Here is a 22,177-nt window from a genome sequence, read left to right on the forward strand (position 1 = left end):
CCTAAACAGTTTATGCCTTTTGGTGCAGTGAAAACTAGCCAGCAGAAGAAACTTTCAGCTCAGATCCAGTTTGATTTCTGAGCTTACTTCCCTCCCGCCACCCCCAAGACAGTGTTTCTCAGGAGCTTTGGAGCCTGTCCTGGAACTAGCTCTTTAGACCAGACTAGCCTCGAACTCACAGAGATCCGCCTGCCTTTGTCTCCCGAGTGCTGGGATTAAAGGCATACGCCACCACCGCCACCTCTTGGCAATTTCTGAGTTTACTTCTTACCATCCTGTATCTGAAAGATGAGTCGAGGCTAGGTTTGGTGGTGCATGCCTGTAATCTCAGCACTCAGGAGGCTGAGACAGGTGAATTACTGTGAGTTTAAGGCCAGCTTGAGACCCTGTTTACTGGTTAGTTTTTAGTGTCACCGGGAAGTGGGGATGGACTGTATCATCAGATTGGTCTGTGGGTGAGTGTTTTGATTGACGAGGTTGGTCTCAGGCTCCTATGGGCGGTGTCATTCCTAGGCAAATGGGTCTGGGCTGTTAAGGAAAGCAAGCTGAGCAAGCCAGGGAGAGCATGCTAGTAGGCAGGGTTCCTCTGTGGTTCCTGCTTCAGCCTCCTGCCTTGAGTTCCTGCCTGGGCTCCCCTCAGTGGTGTTCTGTAACCTATAAGATGAAGTAAACTTCTACCCTAGGGTTTTTGTTTGTCATACTGTCTACCACAGCAGCAGAAAAACAAACTAGAACACATTCTCCAAAACCAAAAAGGAAAACTAACCAAAGGTCTGAGATGACTAATGGCTTTGACTTAATCACTGGACTAGTGGGGTCTTGTCTTAGTTAGGATTTCTGTTGCTGCAATAAAACACCGTGACCAGAAAGCAAGTTGGGGGAGGAGGAACAGGTTTATTTGGCTTACTTACACTTCCTCATTGCTGTTCACCAGTGAAGGAAGTCAGAGCAGGAACTCAAGCAAGGCAGGATCCTGGAAGCAAGAGCTGATGCAGAGGCCATGGAGGGGAGCTGCTTGTTGGTTTGAGCCCCATGACTTGCTCAGTCTACCTTCTTATAGAACTCAGGACCACCGGTCCAGGGATGGCACCACCTGCAACCGACTGGGCCCGCCTCTCTTGATCACTAATTGAGACAATGCCTTACAGCTGGATCTCATGGAGGCATTTTCTCAACTGAGGCTCCTTCCTCTGATGACTCTAGCTTGTGTCAGGTTCACATGCAAATCCAGCCAGTACAGGTTCTTAGTCCTGGAACCAAACACTAGACTTTTATGTAGGAGTGCTATTCTTCTGTGTTTGGAACATCTATCATCCATGTTCCTGTTAGTACTTGTCCAGTAGCCTTTACCCTTCCAATCTAATTACACAGAACACATATCATTTATCAAACTTCATTGTAGTCTACCTGCCTGCCTTCTCTGGTAGACTAGGTACTCTGTGAAAGCAGATTTGAGTCTATTGTTGCTTGTAAGGTCTTTGCTCGTAAGGAACACTTGATATTTTTTAATAGCTGTCAACCTTGAAAGTTTTAAAGCTTAAATCTGTAGGCTCAAACCTTTTAAACATGTAAATTGCAGGTCATTTAATTATGTCATTCCATAAGTAGTGTATGAACCGAGATTTAAGAGTAGAATACAGCTGGTACCGTTGCAAGCAGAAAGGAGACAGCTCCTGCGAGCTCAAGCTAGCTGTCTGTAGAACTCACTAGATCAAGCGCGCTTCTTTTGATCCTGACCTGTGCAGTTGTTTCCTAAGCGCAACCAGCGAAAGATGGGCATCTGTTTATGGTCAGTTCTCATCTTTAGGTTAAGAAGTACTGGGGGGAGAGTAATGTGGCCTAGATATGTGTGTTTTCATGCTTGTGCCTGGGTGAAGGGAAGAACTGATGTACACGTCACTTCTACAGTTTTCAACACTTTCTTGGCTGAGTGACATTTGACATCTGCATTCTCTCTGACCCTTTATTTTCTCTGGCACCGGACACTGTTTATTTGCACACCTGACTCCTTGGTTGCATTGTCACCCAGCCCTATAATCCCCTGGCCCAGAGGCAGGAGAGAGAGAGATTCCACACACTTGTTCCTAGAGGGAGCCTTCCGAGCTGGTCTGAAGGAACCTGCCTCCTAAAGGCAAACCCTCGGCTGGACGCCAGTGGGCACTGGAGCCTGTCTTGCAACCGCCATGCGGGCGCGTGGGGATGCAGAACGGGTGCTTAACCCCAGACGGTTTCCCGGGGCTGGGGAGCACACAGGGGAGGGGGGGAGGCGCGGGGCGGAGCGCGAGCATCCGAGGTAGCCTCCTGGCCAATAAGCGCCGGTCAGGCGGGGCCAGCGGTGGCCGCTCGGGTGCGCGCGGGGCTGGGCGTACACGGTGACGCGCGGAGCCGGCAGGGCCAATGGGCTCAGGGTGGTGGCGGGCGGGCCCAGAGGCCTGGGGCTTTAGGAGGCGAGCGGGCCGCGGGCCGGCCTGACGCTGCTGCATCGCGGGAGGCGCATGGCGGGCATGGCGCTGGCGCGGGCCTGGAAACAGATGTCCTGGTTCTACTACCAGTACCTTCTGGTCACGGCACTTTACATGCTGGAACCCTGGGAGCGAACCGTGTTCAGTATCCTGTGTTCTTGGCCTGGCCGGGGCTCGGAGGGGTGCGCGCGCCGGGTGTGTGTGTGTGGGGGGGGGGGGGTGTCTTGGGGCCCAGGGAGGTGGAACTGCGGAGATCGGGGTGTAGGGCGAAGTTCCCCTGCCCAGGGTGGAGGCGTCCTGATTTCTGCAGGCAATGTGGAAGGCGACGTCTACCCTGGTGCTTCCACGTCTCGCTTCGACCGCGCCTGCCTTTGCTTCAGTCCCCTGGTAGGAGGCAGGGATGCTGCTCGTGGAGTAAATCGCTCCGGGGTTGGGCGTCTTTGACCCTTTAGCTATTCCTGATTTGAAGGCTTTCCGAGCGGTGGAAACTCTAACCAGTTCACCAGGTTGCGAGTACGTGGTCGTGACACTCCCATACAGTTTTGGGAAGCAGTTTATAAGTTACTGGCAGGCCTTTTGGTCTTCAAGATGGCAGTTTAAAAAGTGTGTTTTGTTTATGACTTCTTTGCACCGTGAGTACGAGCTGTGCCCGGGACAGATTTGTGGTTAGTTGTAGATGGGGTTTCAAACTGTGCTTTGCTGTATAGTTTATAGTTAAGAACTGGTGAGTGATGATTTTGTTGAGCACTTTGTGTATACCGTACCTAATTTTGTCAGCTTCATTGAGTAGTTCAAGGTTGTGAAGTCTGTGATGTTTGTTGTCTCCTAAAGCCTGTGTTGATGCCCTAGTATTATTCGTGTGGACTAAATACTAACAGTGCATTCTTTCTCCTCTTCTATTCACCTCTCCTTAATATAAACTGAATGATTTCACAATCACATGCGTATTTCACCCAGGCTCAGCTTTCTGGTGTGGTTTAGCTTCCTCAGGGACAACTTCACACTTTGCATTATTGCATTCCGATGACTGAGGTAGCGCTCACTCCAAGCTTAGCAAGGGTGCTGGTGTTGAAGGAGCATGAGGTTGTTTGGACCTGGCTCTTGAAAAATGTACCTGCTTGCAAGACATTTACCACTGGCATTTCTTTCCTAACCTAGAATTTAATAACCAGAAGGCCTATTTGGGGCTTTGGAGTATAAAGTCTGCTGATTTCCTGGTTTGTTTGTTTATAGCTTCAGTTTGGTCTTTGGGTCTTTTTTTTTTTTAAAGATTTTTTTATTTATTATGTATACAGTATTCTCAGTATTCTGTCTGCATGTATGTCTGCAGGTCAGAAGAGGACACCAGATCTCATTACAGATGGTTGTGAGCCACCATGTGGTTGCCGGGAATTGAACTCAGGACCTTTGAAAGAGCAGGCAGTACTCTTAACCAATGAGCCATCTCTCCAGCCCTGGTCTTTGGGTTTTGTAGGTCAGGTAAAATGTACATTTAAATGCATGAAACCTCTCAGTAGTAGCAGGTCATCTTGGCTGAAAATTGGCTTAGTACAATTGAGCAATGTTGGTAAAGCTTCATAAAACAACAGTAAGGAAAGCCAGATGTGGCTGAATCAAGCTCAGGAGGCTGAACCAAGAGGGCTGCTGGGAGTTCAGGTGGCCTGGGCAAAGTAATACATAGCCAGTACCAGACAAGCCAGGGTTATATAGCAAAGCTCGGAAGGGAGGGAGGAGGAAGGAAGAAAGGAAAAGAAACAGTGTTGGGGTAAAGTTTGAAACTCTTCAAGTCAGAGGTTGGTGGTGTAGCTTAGGTAGGTCTATGTACTTCGAAACATTTGTTGGTTTATGGGTAAATGCTGCAGTGGCAACAGTGTTGAGATTTTTCTGTGCTGTTTGTAGTAGAAATAGGATCCTGTTCTGAAGGGAGAGAGAAATGATGGGAAACCTAAGGCCTCAGTAGATTTTGGTTTTGATATTTTTGACATTGGATCTAGCTATGTAACCAGGCTTGCCCATGTTGCCCAAACTTGCCTCAAACTCAAAGTAATCCTCCCGATTAGCCTCTTGAATGTTGGTAGGTGTGGGCTACCATGCCTACTGCAGTGTATTTTCTACCATTATCTTCCGACTTTCCCTCGGTAGGAATGTATGCGGCTTCCTGTTACCAGGGAGAGCTAAGTGGATGAAATAGAAAGCTAGTGAACCTTCTCCGAAAACAGCAGCAACAGCAACAGCTTCATCCTATAAGACCGTGTATTGTAGTGGTCTTAGACATTTGGTGTATGTAACTCTCCAAAGGGGAAAAAGAGGTGAATGATGTATTCCCTTGCTCATTTATGTTGATATGGAAGACTTGTATAGTAAATGTAGATAACTAGAAAGAATTTATTTGTACATACATTTTAATACTTTGGTTAAAATAATGTTAACAAAATGTATTTTTTGTTACTTTTGTAACCATATTCTTTTGTTAAAATAATTAAAAATATTTATTTAACTTTATTTTATGTGCATTTGGTATGAGGGTATCAGATTCCCTGGAACTGGAGTTATGGACACTTGTAAGCTGCCATGTGGGTGCTGGGAATTGAACCCTGGTCCTCTGGAAGAACAGCTAGTGCTCTTAACCACTGAGCCATCTCTCCATCCCCTAAAATAATTTTCTTATACAGTTCATAGAAAATGTTAATTGCATACTGGCAAAACCAGTCTGCACTGTGAAGCCAGTAGAAAAAAAATCAGTTTTAGTTTCTATCAGAAAAAAAGGTGCTTTTTTTTTTCTGTTCAAATAATTGCTTGTGTGGCTGGGTGTGGTGGAGCGCGCCTGCAATCCTAGTACTTGAGGTAGCGCAGGAGCATCGTGAGCTCAGGCTAGCTTCAGCTGCATGTTGAGGCCAGCCTTGGCTTCATGAAACTCTGTGCCCCCCAAAATCACAAAACAAAACAAAACAACAAAAAAATTGTGTTAAAATAGGCACTTCTGTCTCCTTTGGGTGAAGAAATAGGCTTGGTGCTCTCTGTTATCAGAATGAAAATAAAACCCGAGTTAGTTATCAGCCCTTCCTTTGTTGTGTTAGAAGTTCTTTGTGCTGCTCCCCCACGCCTCCCCCCAAGGGTCCAGTCCTGAGATTGTGGAAGACTTGAGAATATGAGGAGAGGGGTGGGAAGGCCTGGTAGCCCAGGGGCAGTTCCCTGATCCTTGTTAGAAGACCAGAAGTAGATCTCAGCAGGGTTCTTGTAAACTGCCCTAACTTCCTGGGAGATGTTTCCTTACTTCCAGTTTCCGAGCTTTGGTTTGTTTTGCACTGTGTTTGTATTGAGAATGTTAGAATAACCTAACAGTTGGCTGTGCTCTTAAGGCTCTTAAATAATGTTTTCTTTAGTAACTTTCAGGAAAGGTGTAAGATAATGAAGACTGTGCTTAATGAAGGTCTGGGAAAGTCCTGGTGGGGACTGACCCCTCGTCTGTTTTCCTCAGTACTTCAGCTTGTGAAACTAGCCATTTGTTACAATTTGTTAATAGCAGTGGCTGAGGGCCTCCTTAAGCCTTGAGTGTTGTGATGTTTACGGCCCTTCTGAGATAAACTAAGATCCATTCCCTTTCTTTCTTCCTTTTTTTCTTTTTCTTATGTTTTGGAGACAGGGTTCTACCATATAGCCTTGGCTATCCTGGCACGCATTACAAAGCCTCAAAATCAGAGGTCAACCTGCCTCTGCTTCCTGAGTGCTAGGATTAAAGGTGCATGTTACTATGTCTGGACCAATTTGTTTTGTGTTTTCAATTGTTTTTTTTTTTTTGTTTGTTTTTGAGACAGTGTTTCTCTGTGTAGCAATGGCTGTCCTGAAACTGTGTTTACCAGGCTAGCCCCAAACTCCTAGAAACCCACCCGCCTCTGCTTCCCCAAATGTTCAATTTATTCTTTTCTTTTTTCTATTTTTCGTTTTCCAAGATAGTTTTCTCAAAAAAACCAATAAACTCAAGGTATTCATATTTAATAATTAGAAACTGGGTTTCGTAGCAACCAGACAGAGTATATATTGGAATGCTTAAAATAGTTAATAGAGTGTTTGAAAGGATATTTATACTAGGTGGTTATAAGTAGAAGTTTCACTCATAAATTTTGAGCAGTATGTTTTATTTATGTTCTGGACAATCCCCAAATAGGGTTTCTTGGAAAGCAATAGTTCAGCAGGCCACTGGGATGCTGTGCACTTATTGAGCAAGCCCTAACAGAAACAGTCATTGCCATCTTGGGGGACAACTTGATTAGCCCAGGTAGACAGCTCAGTGTGGCTGGAAGCTGCCCCAGGGCTTGTCAGAAATACATGGATAGTGTTCTGTGGACACACTCGTCGTCAGGTTTCTGAGGCTACCACAGATGCTTTATGGGACACAGGGCCGCTAGCATCAGCTGAGAGCTGGGCCAGTCTAGAGATGTATCTCTGGAGGCTGCTCTGCTGCAGATGCTAATTTTTAATTTTCTTAAAATAGAATTCAAAGGGCTTCTCTGCCTGTGCAGCAGCTGAGCTGAGAGTCGTTTCATGTTGAAGGTTGTCTGTCGCTGCCCTCTCATGTGGCCCTCCTACCAGCCCCATATGAGGGGCTGGAGAGATGGCTCAGCAGTTAAGAGCACATGCTACTCTCACAAGGACAAAGGTTTAGTTTTTGGCGTCCACCTGGTGGCTCACTCCTGTGTGTAACTCCAGTTCCAATGTCTGACTGCTGCCCTCCAAAAGAGAGGAAGAGGGGAAGGAAGGCAGGCAGGTCTCATGTGAATAATACAGAACCAGTTGCATCAGAGCTAACTGGTGTTCTAGAAATAGGGACTGAAGAAAACCCTGGGAAACCCCACCCCCCACCCCTTCCCCCTGGTACTGAGGCTTTAAAATCTTTGTGAAGGCAATAGACTAGTGAAAATATACATCTGTTTGTAAACTGGTACCTGGAATCAGAGCTACAGATTTCAGGGTTTAGTTTAGGGTGAGGATTTTTTTCAGGGCATGCCCAGTGTTCATTCAGCAGCATGATTTTTCTTTTTTCTTAAAACTGTGTGTGTGTGTGTGTGTGTGTGTGTCTGTGTGTGTGTGAGACAGAGAGAGAGAGAGAGAGAGAGAGAGAGAGAGAGAGAGAGAGAGAAAACAGTCCAGGGAATGGGTTTTTACTTCAGCACACTAACATCTGGAGCTGATAGGATTTTCTGTGATCTGACATGACTGATCAGGTCACCTACATGAGGCGGTAACAGTATCAGATGTCATAGAAGTATTTGCTGCCATGTAAGACAGCCAGAAAAGTATCAAGATACAAGTTGATACATTTGAGAAAAATACAGTTTCTTTTTTTTTTTTTTTTTGGTTTTTCGAGACAGGGTTTCTCTGTGGTTTTTGGAGCCTGTCCTGGAACTAGCTCTGTAGACCAGGCTGGTCTCGAACTCACAGAGATCCGCCTGCCTCTGCCTCCCGAGTGCTGGGATTAAAGGCGTGCGCCACCACCGCCCGGCTAAAATTACAGTTTCTTAAACATTTCTAGTGGGATAATTTCCAGCTATTTGAAGTCAAGAAGAAAAAGATTTCTTTTTTGGAGCTCAACTTTGTAGCTGGCAACTGCCTTTTTTTTGTTATTGTTTGTCTTTTTTTGTTTTTTAAGGCAGGGTGTTAACAGCTCCAGCTGTCCTGAACTCACTTTGTTGACCAGCCTGGCTTCAAACTCACAGAGCTCCACCTGCCTCTGCCTCCCAAATGCTGGGATTACAGGCGTGTGCCACCACTACCTGGCTATGGCAACTTCTTTTGTGTATGGCTTTGCCTTTCACTAAATATTCTCTGCTAACAACCAAATGTTTTCCCTCACTTCCCAGATGGTTCTTTAAAATAAGTTGTATTTATCAAACTTTTGGATACTTTTAAGGGAAAACAGTTTTTTATAATTGGCCTTTACAAAGGACTTTGTCTCACGCCTTTGAGAGCAGCATTTGGGAGGCAGAGACTGGAGGATTTCTTGAGTTCTAGGCCAGGTCTACATAGCGAGTTCCAGACATCCATGGCTACAGAGAGACCCTGTTTCAAAAAATAAAAAAAAATAAAAAAAATAGAAAAAGAAAAAGAGAGGTGGATTGCTTTAAAAGCTTTCTGACATGAGCAATGGGATCATTGCCTGTGCTGTATGATAGCGAAGCCGAGTGAGCGAGCGTCCTTCCCCCATAGCAATCCTGACTTTCAGAGAGACCCTGGCTTTCCAGTTTTCCAAGTCTGATGAATGGCAGAGGGCAGGCAGTGTTTGGGGCAGGCAGTGTTGCCTTGTCTTGGTTCTGACAAATGGTGTTTGTTTTTAAAGTATTTCCTCTCTTTGTTATGGTCTTTTTTTTTTTTCTGGAATAAGTGCTGGGTTAGCCTGTTTTTTTTTCTTTTTCTTTTTTTAATCCTTTCACTGAAACCTTATCAGCTCGTGATTAGTTGGCTAATCTCTCTTAAAGAAACAGCAGGCAATCTACAAATACATAGTTTTATATCCATTTGAGTTTTGTTGTTGTTTGTTTTGAGAGAGAGCCTTACTGTATATCATTGGGTATCCTGGAACTAGCTATGTAGACCAGAAGTTGAATGAAATTTATGCCCTGGCAATGCTGAAGCATGCACGGGCAGCCCATACATGGCGGTCCTGTTGAACTTGTCCATATTGGGTTTCGTGGTCTAAGCTGATGAGGACGGCTGTATGTAGCTTCTAATTCACAGATCCACCGCTGCAGCCTCCTGAGTGCTGGGATTAAAGGTGCTTAACTGCCGTGCCTGGTTCTGTTTGCTTTATCCGTGAATGCAATATGATGTTTATGTTACAGCTTGGCTATAAATGACCTGTTTTTCATCAGCGCTTGTACAAACATTTGTCTTCAGGGCCTGTGTTCATTCTGGCACATGGCTGCTGGTTCTGGATTGATTTATAGGGTAGCTCTGTTATAGTGTCCTGCAGCTGGGAGCAGAGGGTCAGCAAGGTCTGGCCCAGCCCACAAGCACTTCAAATTCAGTGGCAGAGACCAGCTTTCCACTTTTAGCTTTTTAGTTTTTTTGGGTTTTATTCAAGTCAGAAGAGGCCTCTTTACTCTGTAAATCTGACTTCTATATAACTATAAAAACTTATAAGAAGCTACAAAAGTTTGGATATAGATGTATACCTACATCTATATCTATATAGATGTAGATATATATATTTCCCGTCTCTGCTTCCCTAGTGCTGAGATTAAAAGCTTGTGCCACCCGCCCCTCCCTGGCTTGGTAAATAGAAATATTATTTATGTATTACCTTCTTGTTTGTGTGTTGTATGTAATCAGATTTACACTTTTTCTTTTTGTCTATGTCTCCAGTAGGGGATTGAGATGTGGTAACTAAATGCCCTCTCCAAATAAATGGGATCCTAAAATGTTAATGAAGAGAGGAATCTCATATTTCCCCCCTCCCCCCAAACCCAGGCTCACCAGGGTGTTGGTGGCACACTCCTTTAATTCCAGCACTCGGGAGACAGGTTCAGGGGGATCTCTGTGAGTTTGAGGCCAGCCTGTTCTACAAAGTGAGTTCCAGGACAGCCAGACAGCCAGGGCTATTACACAGAGAAATCCTGTCTCAAAACACAATAATAATAATAATAATAATAATAATAATAATAATAATAATGGAAGAAAGCAAGAAGCCCAGGCTAGGCCACGGTTGGCAGTGGCAGGCAGATCTCTGATTTTGAGGCCAGCCAGGTCTATAGAGCTAGTTCTAGGACAGCCAAGACTTCACAGAGAAACCTTTGTTTTGAAAACAAACAAAACAAAAGGGAAACCCTGGCCAGAAGATCGGTGACACCTCATATTATAGAATAAATCATAACACTTTGGTAGCGGAGTAGCTGTGGGAAAACACCAAGCAGGTCCGAGTTGGGGTGGTGGCACTTGTTCAGCCCTTGAAGAACAGTTTTTTTTTTTTTAATTTTTTAAATTTTTATTTATTTATTTTAGGAATCAGGTCCTTTTAAAAAATTTTTTTTATGGTTTATTTAACTTTATTTTATGTGCATTGGTGTGAAGGTGTCAGATCCCCTGGAACTGGATCTTCAGACAGTTGTGAGCTGCCATGTGGGTGCTGGGAATTGAACCCGGGTCCTCGGGAAGAACAGTCAGTTCTCTTAACCGCGGAGCCATCTCTCCAGCCCCTTGAAAAACAGTTTTAGTGAGGATTGTGTTGCCTTCTGCAGCAGAGTGGATTCCTAGTTCTCACATCAAATCTCAGGTAGGTTATGTGTCTCCACTGTATAGATTAAGACACTGGTGGAGTTTTTGACACAGGTAAGATTGGCAGGGCTATCCTCTAGAGCAGTGCTGTTTCTAGCACTCACTTTTTGTATTTTACAGTGTCACGGATAATTTATCACCATTTTTAAACTATGGGTTCATGTGTGCAAGATGCCTACATGCCGTGGCACACTTGCGGAGGTCCGAGAACAGCCTCACGTCTTATCCCTTGCCGTCTACTTTGAGACAGGGTTTCTTGTTTGCCCACATGCAAGCTTCCAGGGTTTCTCCTGTCTCTGCCTCCTGTCTGGATGGAGGAGCCCTGAGGTTACAGGCCTGTGTCACTGTCCAGTTTTATATGAGTTCTGGGAGGCCCTGGTTTGAACCCCAGCACTAGGAGTAAACAAAAACCAAACTATCAAATCAAACCTCCAGTGGATGTTTGGAAGAAAAGCACAATCCATCCACCCCGTCGTCCTACACACAAGTGATGGACAGGGAAAGACACAGGAGATGTTGATAGAGATTAGAACCCTGGGGAAATACCTCTGCCCAGAACAGGAGGCTTAGTGCAGCAGGGACCAAGCCAGTTCCCAGTTAGCCACTGGGTTTGCTAGGCTGCCACTGGGTTTGTTAGGCTGCTCCTGGGAATCTTAGGGACTTTTTTTTGTTGTTTGTTTATTTTAAAGGAACGAGGTGATATGATGAAGAGAAAGGTAGAGATTTAAGGATAACAAGATGAGATGCAGGTGGTGGTACAACACTGAGAGGCAGAGGCAGGAGGATCTCGGAGTTCAAGGCAAGCCTGGTCTACAGAGTGAGTTCCAGGACAGCCAGGGCTACGCAGAGAGCCCCTGCTCCTCACCCGCCCCCCTAAAGGACGAGGTCAAAGGGAAAGCACAATGTAAGGTTAGATAAACCAGATGGTGGGAGGGGATTTCAGATGTAAGTGGATTTAGGTTCTGGGTCTTGATTTGACCTCTGCTTCTAATGACAGCCTTCAGTTTGGTCCTGGGAGAGTCACTGTTTTCTCAGTCATAGCTAGAATAAACATCTCAGAAAAACTCTTGATAAAGAGATCTGCCAGCTGAACTGTTACACAAATATTAGTTTGTAGTGAGCACATTGTTTATTTAAACGCTGTTTTCTTGTAAGAAAGCCATGGGCTAAGAAAAATGATTCGGTGGGTAAAGAACTTGCTGCGCAAGCATCAGGACCCGTATTTGGATGGCCAGCATCCGGGTAAAAAAGCCAGGCGTGGTGACGCATGCGTATGATTCTAGTACCGTGGAAGCAGGCTAACTTCTATGTCAGTACTTTCGGCATGTTCAAACTTGCAACACCTAGATCATACTTTTTTTTTTTTTGCTGTTACTTAAATTGATAGACCTTATGAAATTATTAAACGTAATCATATTCTGTCTGTCTGTCTCTCTCTTCCTCAGTTTTCCTTTTTCCCTTTATTTTATGTGTATGGGCATTTTGCCTGCATTTATGTCTGTTCACCAGGGAGACCAGAAGATGATATCAGATCTCCTGGGACTGAAGCTATGGACCGGACCACTGTGAGCTGCCATGTGGGTGCAGAGAATTAATTGAATTTGGTTCCTCTGGAAGAGCTGCTGGTGCTTAACAGCTGAGCCATTTCTCCAGCTCCAATATGTGCTTGCTTGTTTCTTAGGTTAAACACATATACACTTAATTTTAAGTCATCCGATGTTTTCATCACTATCTAATAGGGAGAATAACTGTGCTGACTCTACCTGGTAGAGGTAAACGGGCTAAAAACCATGTAGGATGTTGTAATGGCAAGTACCCCGTTTCTGCACTTAGTTCTTTGTACGGACTTGATAAATAGGAAACACACTATGTGAATGAGTACCAGAGATGGATGGTTGTTGACAAACTGTGTTTTAGTTTTTGAACAGACTGAGACAAATAAGTTTCCTTAACTATCGCACAGATTCGATGCTGGTGTCCGTGGTGGGGATGGCACTGTACACCGGCTATGTCTTTATGCCTCAGCACATCATGGCCATACTGCATTACTTTGAAATTGTACAGTGACGAAGACGTGCCCAGGATCCAGAGGTTCCTGGGGGAAGATCGATCCGCCTTGTGAAGTTGGAATGAGACCTCATCCGATGTACGATGCTCTCCGGATGTCAACATACACAACCTTATAAATAACAGAGACTAAAATTCATGAGTAGAACAGGAAAATCATCCTGACTCATGTGTTGTGTTCTTTCTTTTTGATTTTAAAAAGAGGCTCTTAATATAGTAGCTTTTGTCTATTTTAACATTGTAGTCATTTGTACTTTGATATCAGTATTTTCTTAACCTTTGTGACTGTTTCGATATTACCCAGTGAAAGCTTTTCTTAATGTAACTTTGAGTACATCTTAATTGCCTTCTATTTTTTAAATCCAAGGTCATTAGTTGAGCTTTACTGTTCTTGCTATTGTACACATCTGCCTGGATATATTTCTACTCTTGACCAAAGTTTTGTAAGAACTATTGCAGAATTTGGGGATGGGAGGGAGGACACTGGGAGACCTACTTACAAAGGATTTATCCGCAAGCTTGAACTCAGGAGTATGGTTTTAGCTCCCTAGACTCTTAACAGCTTTTGCTCTACAACTATTAAAGTGTTTCTTAGTAGTGAAAAAGTAAAGATCTTGCTAAAATTAATACAAGGAACGTTTCACCTTTTAGATATCTAATTCTTACGTGGACTTATTTCCAGCCAACTTTGGTTCTCGTGAGGGTGGATGGCCGATAGCGGCGATGTGTAATGCGTCGATAGAGCTCTTCATAGAAGGCAGAGCAGTTTCTGAGGCAATATTGACGGTGCATGTGCTCAAAAGTGATTGTGACAGGTGCTGTGAACTGCATTTGCACACTGTGGTAAAATGTGATGAGATGAACTGTTTAGAACCATAGCCAAAAGAAATTTAAACTTGGTTAAAAATCCTTCCACTCTTTGTATTTTTTTTTAAAAAAGGTTTTTATTCCTTAGATGTAAAATGACTACCTAATTTTTTTTGATGTAAACTCATTAAATTCAAAGAAAAAAAATCAATGAATGTAGCAGTATATTTTTTCTTTTATGGGTAAATATTGATCTAGTAGTTATTTTGTGGGTTGGTTGCTGGAGGACTAGGTTAGCAGTAACTATCTTAACATCTTTCTGAACATAAAAGTTCTAGTAATTAGAAAATACACACTATGCATTTTAGGGCGTCCTCTAGCATAAGTTTTGGTGTGTGTGTGTGTGTGTGTGCACACGCGTGTGAGTTGTTTGCCTGCACATATGTCTTTGTGAGGGTATTGGATCCCCTGGAACTGGAGTTACAGAGAGTTATGAACCTGGGTCCATTGGAAGAACAACCAGTGCTCTTAACTGCTGAGCCCTCTCCCCAGGACCAGTTTTGCTATTTTTTTAAAAGTATATTTTGGCTTTGAATTTTAAGGACAAGATTCTTGCTGAAGTATTTGTTTATTTATTTTAAAATCCCAAGACTTCAAGCAATATATAAACTTTCGTATTTATCATCATAGTTAGCTTGGAATGATAAGTATATGTAACTACTTTGGGTTTTTTATTTGTTTTTGGTTTTTCGAGACAGGGTTTCTCTGTAGCTTTGGAACCTGCCCGGAACTAGCTCTTGTAGACCAGGCTGGCCTCGAACTCAGAGATCCTCCTGCCTCTGCCTCCTGAGTGCTGGGATTAAAGGCGTGTGCCACCACCGCCCAGCTACTACTTTGGTTTGAAATAGTTAAAAGTTGGGTGTTGTTATGTGAAATGTATTCAGACCTAAAATTGAATAAGAGCATTTAGCTTAGGTTGTCTTCAGTTAATGCCCATGTTTGCCCATTAAGAACTGCTGACAGGTGGGTGTCTCATGTTCTTCTGTCCCCCTAGTGACCTAAAGATAGAAGGTGAGAATCGGCTTTTAGACAGGCACCCAGATTGCCTGCTTGGCTGTCTTCTCAGAAATCTTTAATTATCCTCATTCTTTGCTGAAATCCAGCAAATTGCCTTTGCGTAGCTGACGATTGGCACAAACCCTGACCTCATGCAAGGCATGTTTACCCTCGTAGGAAATCAAGATGAGGTTTAAGGAGAAAGGAGTGTATGTGCTGAGAAGTGTTCGATGAAGAACATTCTCACCAACTGGTCAAAGTGTCTGGGCTGTCTGTCAGTAAATGACGAATGGGGAGGTCCTTCCACTTTTTTCACTTAAAGATTCATCAGACAGTTCTCCATGCCTGCTTGCCTCTCTGTCTGTCTAGCAGGGAGAGGTACTGACTGTCTTCAGACTGTAATGTTTTCAGAGGTAAACAGGGAAGATGGAGAAATAACCAGTGTCTCCCCCCTCCCCCGACCCCCAGAGCAAATGGCAGGTTTGCTCAGAGCTTTGGAGGATAAATGTGTCTCCTTTGGAGCAAACCTTCATGAAAGTTGTGGGAGAGAGCCCTGAGTTGCGTGCCACTCGCTGTGGTACAGATATCATCTGGCTATTTGCATGGCCCAGTGGGAACCGGGGCTTGGGAACCAGAACAAGAAAGTCTTAATGCTTTGGAAGCAGCTGTAGCAAAGCCATGTGTGTCTAACTTCAGGCCCTCGTGTTTTCTGTCAGCATCAGGCTAATGTATTGGCTTGCAGATGAGCAAACTCTCAGCTGCTTCCCAGTTCTCATCAGATTTACTGAGGAGAACGGGATGCTGTTGGCAGATGGAGGACGGTAATGGCGCCACAAGTCAGACTTGGAGATGAGACAACTCTCAAAGGTCTAGTAGTAAATTCTTCCTTCCAAGTATTGGGGTAGGGGTTAGGGAATGGAATCCCCCACTACCCTACCGGCTAATTAATGATTAGGGGCCGTGTGTGTGAAAAGTAGGAAACACAGGTTCCCTAAATGGTACCTTGATTGTTGCTTGTCCCAGGGCACATGAAGGAGGGATTTTAGGACAGTCTGATAGCGGACTTCACAGACCTGAATTCAGGGCAACATGACTGGCTGCTTGGGGCAGCAATCGTGTTAGTGGTGAGGAACATGCTGTTCTGTGCACACCTTTGGGGGTTCTGTAGAACCTAGAAGCTCATGCAGGTGACCACACGTAGGTGGCCATTTGAAGCTGAAAGACGGCCAAACCTGAATTCCCTGAACTGTTCTTTTCTCTCCCAGTCTTTGCTGTCCCGTCTCATTTCCTTCTCTGACCTGAGCTTTATTGAGAAAGATGATTAAGGATGAGACCTAAGCTCAGTATTTTGCAGAGGGGAGGGATTTTTATAATTTTATTGTTACTACAGCCACACAAGGCGGTTGCTTTCCCTTTGGGAGGTAGGCACCTTGGTCCACCTGATGGCATTCAAGTTATATTTGCTGTGATGAAGGGAAGTTAATATGCCCTTGTTGCCTGGGGGGTCTTTTTTTCATGGGGGGAGCTTATATTTAGTGTAGGATTGTAATTTCCTCATGAATGTGCGATTGGTATTTGTGTGTTTAGACTTTGCATGCTTGTAAGTGTAGAAGTGATTCTAATGTCCGGAGGGATTAGATGTAGAGAAAGAGGCATTAGTACCTTTGGGTCCCAACATCCCAATGACTCCTTTGAGATCTTAATAGTTCTAGCCCACTAGTCTGGCAGAAAGAGGCATTGTCTGCCTGGAGGCTCTGGAGATTCCTTGTCCCTTCTGAAAAACTACTCTGGACTGATCCCGGACGCCTGATGGCCCTGACATGGTATCTTCACCTTGGGATGTGTCACCTGGACAAGGTAGGAAGCGCCAAACACATCGTCGTCAAACGGAAATGACCTGTTAGGGAGTACAACTGACTGGCTTCATCAGCATCTCCAGTTTACAAGAAACCATGGCTGTTGTCCTTCACCGCCTCCTCTGCTGCCTGCAGCTCAACCCTTGGTTAGTGAGGACCCCCCCACCCCCATTCAGAGACTGAGTCCATGCCTGGGCCCGGCTCACTGCATCTGGAAGCTCAACCCTGATGGTATCCCTTGAGCTGTGGCTACTATTTCACATCGGTTACAGCTCTACAGCACCAAGTGGAGATAGCTCCTTTGAGTTATCTGTGTAGAACTCAGGGCTGTTGCCATAGCCCTGACAGGTAGTCTTTTTCGATAGAGATAATTTTAGGTTTTTACTCATTTCTGGGCTTGATCCAATGGTCTAAAAGTTTAGTTTTTTGAAGAAAACTGTGGACTGGTAGATTAATGACACTCCTCACTGGGGCCACAATGCAATAACAAAGCTCATTAAACCAGCCGGGTCGTTCATGTGGATATCCACGAGGGCAAGCCTTCTGGTGTCACGGTGCCAATCAAGATACCACTCAGATCGCTATCAGCATCGCTCGGGTGCCTCCTGCTGCACCTGGCAACAGCGGCCATCACAGATGTACCAGGATCGTGTTTGTGGTGCGGTGGTGACTACCAGGCAGACATGAGAAATGTCAGTCAAGAGGTCACACAGTGAGCTGTCACCTCTGCTTCCTCTCCAAGGGCCCCGCTGGTGTCGAAACCTTTTCAGATTACAGCTTTGCTGATCCAGACTGACCAGCAGATTCCAGCCACACTCTTAAAAGTCCTTGCAATGAGTCTGTGTCAAGGTTTTGACTTTCTGGGTCATTCGCAGCTTGGTAATTAGATAGATTTTGTTCTTGCCACAAAGGGCTCTCAACAGAGAGTTCATCCCAGTACCCAGTGGGAAGTTCACACTCCCCCGCCAGCCAGAAGCACCTGATCATTTGGCATGGGCTCTTTTAAAAGTCAGTTCAAGTTGGGTTGTGGCACATGCCTATAGTCCCAGCGCTTGGAAGGTGGAGGTAGAAGGATCAGAGTTCAAGGTTGTCTTCACCACGCAGTTTGAGGTCAGCTTGAGATATGGACCTGTTTCAAAAAAATAAAACTTGGCTGGAGAGATGGCTTGGAGGCAAAGGTGCTTGCCAGCAAGCTTCGCAACTTGAGTTCCATCTCTGGAACCTACTCCCATGGGTTGCCCTTTGACCTCTACATGGGCACAATATCTTCTCCCCTTCATCAGACAAGTGTAAAAGAAACTAAAACAAATAAAAATTCAGAACAAAACCACAAGAAGCCAAAAGTCAGCCAAATGGATTTCTGACTCTAGATCCCTCATCTCTTCCTGGTGCGTAGCAGTAGGGTCCCTAAAGTACCTCAGAGAGAGATCACCTCAGCTACTTCCTGCTTGCTGATCAGGATGGCCTACTGCTATTTTAAAAATCGGGATCTCCCCTGACATTTCCTAGGCACCATGCTTTTCTGTATCATAATGGCAGCCTGGGCCAGTGCGGGATAGGAATTTCACTCTAATTCTGGCTCTCTGGCCTGCATCTTTGCTGAACTTGTGTGACCCTGAGGTCAGCGAACACTTGGTTGGATACAGTGCCCGTGAGAACTAACCCATGCAGGCCGAAGTGGATGGCATGACAAACCTCTGTAAGTTAAAAAATGTCACAGACAAGTCTCAGAAGGACAAGTAAGGTGCTTTCTCTTATGTGTGCTTACATAGATATATGAGGACATGAAAATAGAAATAAAATTGCCCAGAGAGTCAAAGAGTTCTTACTAATGGGAGGTAGAAGAGTAAATCATAATATATATGTATTTGAAAATGTAAAAGAAGTTATCCTTTCTGCACCTGATTGTCTTTGTATTTAGAATTTCATTTTATTACTATATTTTAAAGGCCAGATCATAGTAATTAATTATCTTTAGTCACAGGCTTCTTTCCCAACCTCACCATTTCTTTTCCATTTTTCTTCTTACATTTTATTTTATTATTTAAAACAATTTTTAATTTAAGTATATTTTGGTAATATTTTTTCCTCCCCCAAGTCCTTCGAGAGTCTTTCCCCCTCCTTACCTGCCCAACTTTAAGTTCTTCCTCAAAAAACCTCCAAAAACCCAATACAACAGCAAAACTACCCCAAATCAAGAAAACAAAATAAAACACCTAAAAAGAAAGCAAAAACAAATCCCACCAAACTGAAACCAAGTAAAAGAACACAAAAAAACTTTGAGTCCATTATATGTTGGTCAACTACTCCTGAACACGAGGCCCGCCTTGGTGTGATTAATATATCTGGTGTCACTTCATTGGAGAAAACTGATTTGTTAACCTCTGCCCTGGTGGCTAGGTTTATATTCATTCATGTAAAAAAATTAACAATAAAATGTAATTAGATAAAACAAACCCATCATGCGAAAGCTGGACAGGACAAACCAACAGAAAGAGTCCAAGAGAAGACATAAGAATCAGAGACCCTCTCATTTATACACTCAAAAATTACATAAAAAAAACCCAGTAAACTGGAAGCCATAATTTTTGCAGACCTGTGCAGGCCCTGTGCTTGCTGCCTCAGTCTCTGAGTTCATATGAGCTTTGATTATCTTGATTTGGAGGCCTTGTTCTCTTCGTTTTCTCCATCCCCTCTGGCTCTTACACTCTGCCTCCTCTTCTATGGGATTTCCTGAGCTCTGAGGGGAGGGATTTGATGGAGACATACCATTTAGAGCTGGCCGTGTATTTGAAGGCCTCTCTCTTTTTACATAATGTCTGGTTGTGGGGCTCTATATTTGCTTATATCTGTTACAGAAGCAAGCTTCTCCGATGGTGTCTGAATAATGCGTCGATCTACGAGTATAGCAGAATATCGTTAGGGATCATTTCTCACTACATTATTTATTATTTTTCTTATTACCATGGGATATCTAGTCTCTGGTTCTTGTTCACCGATCTGCGACAGGTATGGGTTCTGTCTCGTGGAGTGGACCTTAAATCAGTTATTGGTTGGTTACACCCACAAGCATATCTTGCCCTAGCCTATCTTGTAGGCAGGACACCGTTGCAGACCATTGGGTTTGTGGCTGGGCTGGTGTTTATGTTTCTCTTTTGGCAGCCTGCACCGTATTCTTGAATAAGTCTGGATCTGAGTTGAGCTGAGAAAGGGTGCCTTGGACTGCTGGGATTGAGGAAACTCTGTGGCAGTGAAAGGACAGCAATGTCAACACCGAGGAGAACATCTGAGGTGCAGGATGTGTAAGGCACTGTTGTAGCCTTTTGTCTTTTCAACCTTACCTGCATCCTTCAGGTAGAGAGTGTCCAGGTACATCTCCTCGGAGGCTGCAAAACCATCAGTGGTGAGACCGCTGCGTTTGCCATCTTTGGTGGCTGTGACCGTGAATTTGATCTTCATTTCCTTTATCTTAGCGAGATTCTATTGGATAAAGCAGACGACAGGTCAGTTTCTGACCTCTCACAGAAATCGCTGGACTCTGCACACAGACACACACCCGCTTCTGTCGCCATTGCGTGGTCATTCCATGGGGTGAATGAATTTGTCTAAAGAATATAGAGCAGTTTGGACAGACAATCTCTCCAAAAATAGGGATTTGATTTAGTTATCTAAACTAAGCTGGGGGTTCTGAGGCTTATCAGTCTGGCATGTATCCCGGTTGGAGGAACTGTCAATCTCTGCCCTAGGCTCTTATTTCCTATATAGAAGCCAACAGTTAGCTCGTCTCCCCTGACAACAGACGCATTAGAAAAGTCTTGCAGATGGTTAAGGAAATAGCATCAGTAGATCTTGTGCTCTGATGACCACAGAGATTTCTACAAAATGAGGCAATTTTTTTTAGCGGCTACAGGGATCTCCCTGGGAAGAGAATGGATTCATTATTCATATACTCTTTGCCAGCAGTTATCCGGAGAAAAGTAGCCATCCAACTAGAAAGGGCAGTGCAAATTTAGCTGACGTTACACACAACCCCACTTTGACTCTGGAAGGAACTCCTGTTGTTTCAGCTCACTGACTGGCGTTGTTGTGGGTGAGAGAATTGCCAACCTCCTCCTCAGGGTCATTTGTGACTCTTGTGCCTGGATTAATATCTCTGGCCAAGTGGACAGGTCAGCAACTTAAAAAAGCAAGTCACCTGGATGTATGGGATGAAGTTGGTTGTAGTCATCACTGTACTGTCCCCTCATCTTGTTCTCGCACAGTCTGATGGGTAAAAGCTCTAATTCAGTGCTGTGGAGACTGATTTGTGGGAGTGCTCCATCAGGGACCAGCCCAGACATAAATCATTTCTTGTGTTTCTGTGTGTGTTTGTTGAGATTTTTATGAAACTTGATCAGTCAGTCTGACCTGGTCTCAAAAAGCAAAACAGGCTTGGCATGGTGGTGCACACCTATAGTCCCAGCACTTAGTGCTTGGTGATGAAGTCTTGGGACTGGAGAGATGGCTCAGTGGTTAAGAGCACTGGCTGCTCTTTCAAAGGACTGGCTTTAATTCCCAGCTCCCACATGGCAGCTCAGAATTGTCTGTAACTCTAGTTCCAGGGGACTTGACATCCTCTTATAGTCTCTGTTGGTACCAGGCATGCATGTGGTACACAAGACATATAGACAGACAGGCAAAGCACCCATAACAGATAAGTTAAAAAGAGATCTTAAAAAAGGAGTTCAGAGCTAGTCAGCTGCAAAGTAAGTTTGAGGCCAGCCTGAGCTTACACTGTCATGTATCCTGTGCTATGTGAGACACATTCACAAGCAAGAAAAACTAAAACAAAAATAAAAATATGCACTATAAACATAGTGCATATCAGAAAATATGCAATATAAAAATGTGTTTAGGGCAGGCATGGTGGCACATACCTATAAATCCTAGCAATTTGGGAGGCTGAGGCAGGGTGGCGTGTGGGTTCTGGGCCAGCCTGGTGAGTTTCAGGCCACCTTATATGATCGAGGTCCTTGTGTAACTGAGGTCCTGCCTCTGTTTAAAAGAAAAAACCAAAAAGGTGGTTAGTTTCATTAGTAGAGAAAGAATGCCACGAAAGCAAGCCATCTTTTGTTGTCTTTCAGGTTAGTAGCGGTTGATAATGTAGTGTGGGAAGGGGAGCTAGCATCTTCACACAGTGGAGCTAAATCTGAGCTGGATCTCTACTACTTGGTAGAGTAATAAATACCCTTTAGACCTCCCTCTCCTGTGAGTGGGCTGGAGCTGTGCTTTCCTTCTTCCGGACATCAAGGATGGCGTTCCTGTGATTACATTGTATTGCTTGTGATTCTAGAGGGAGGTGGAGGAAAAAGGGAGGGGGGGAATGAGTGAGAGAGACAGAGACACAGATGCTTTAAAACCACCTGTGTATGTATTCGTAAAATAACAATTTTTACTTTGACTAGTTTTGGAATTTATACTAATAGGAACTTTTCCTCTTGTGTATGTATTTTTTTTTTTTTTCTGAGTCAGGGTTTCTCCTTGTGGTCCTGGCTGTCCTGAAACTATCTCTGTATGGTGTGATAACTCCTTCTGTATATAGGTTGCTTTTATTGGTTAATGAATAAAGAAGCTGCTTTCAGCCAATGACTTAGCAGAGTATAACCAGACCAGAAAAGATAG

At 44.2% G+C, this 22,177-nt stretch overlaps 1 protein-coding gene across 1 annotated transcript; it reads left to right on the plus strand.

Moving 5' to 3' along the window:
- The first annotated feature begins 2,398 nt into the window (after nt 1–2,398).
- Sptssa (serine palmitoyltransferase small subunit A) lies at nt 2,399–13,429 on the plus strand. Its single transcript, XM_075947443.1, has 2 exons — nt 2,399–2,607; nt 12,694–13,429. Exons 1-2 carry the CDS (start codon nt 2,496–2,498, stop codon nt 12,795–12,797), a joined length of 216 nt encoding a protein of 71 aa, XP_075803558.1. The 5' UTR covers nt 2,399–2,495; the 3' UTR covers nt 12,798–13,429.
- Nucleotides 13,430–22,177: the final 8,748 nt, after the last annotated feature.

The sequence above is a fragment of the Microtus pennsylvanicus genome, chromosome 14, assembly GCF_037038515.1.
Source record: "Microtus pennsylvanicus isolate mMicPen1 chromosome 14, mMicPen1.hap1, whole genome shotgun sequence".
Taxonomy (NCBI): Eukaryota; Metazoa; Chordata; class Mammalia; order Rodentia; family Cricetidae; genus Microtus; species Microtus pennsylvanicus.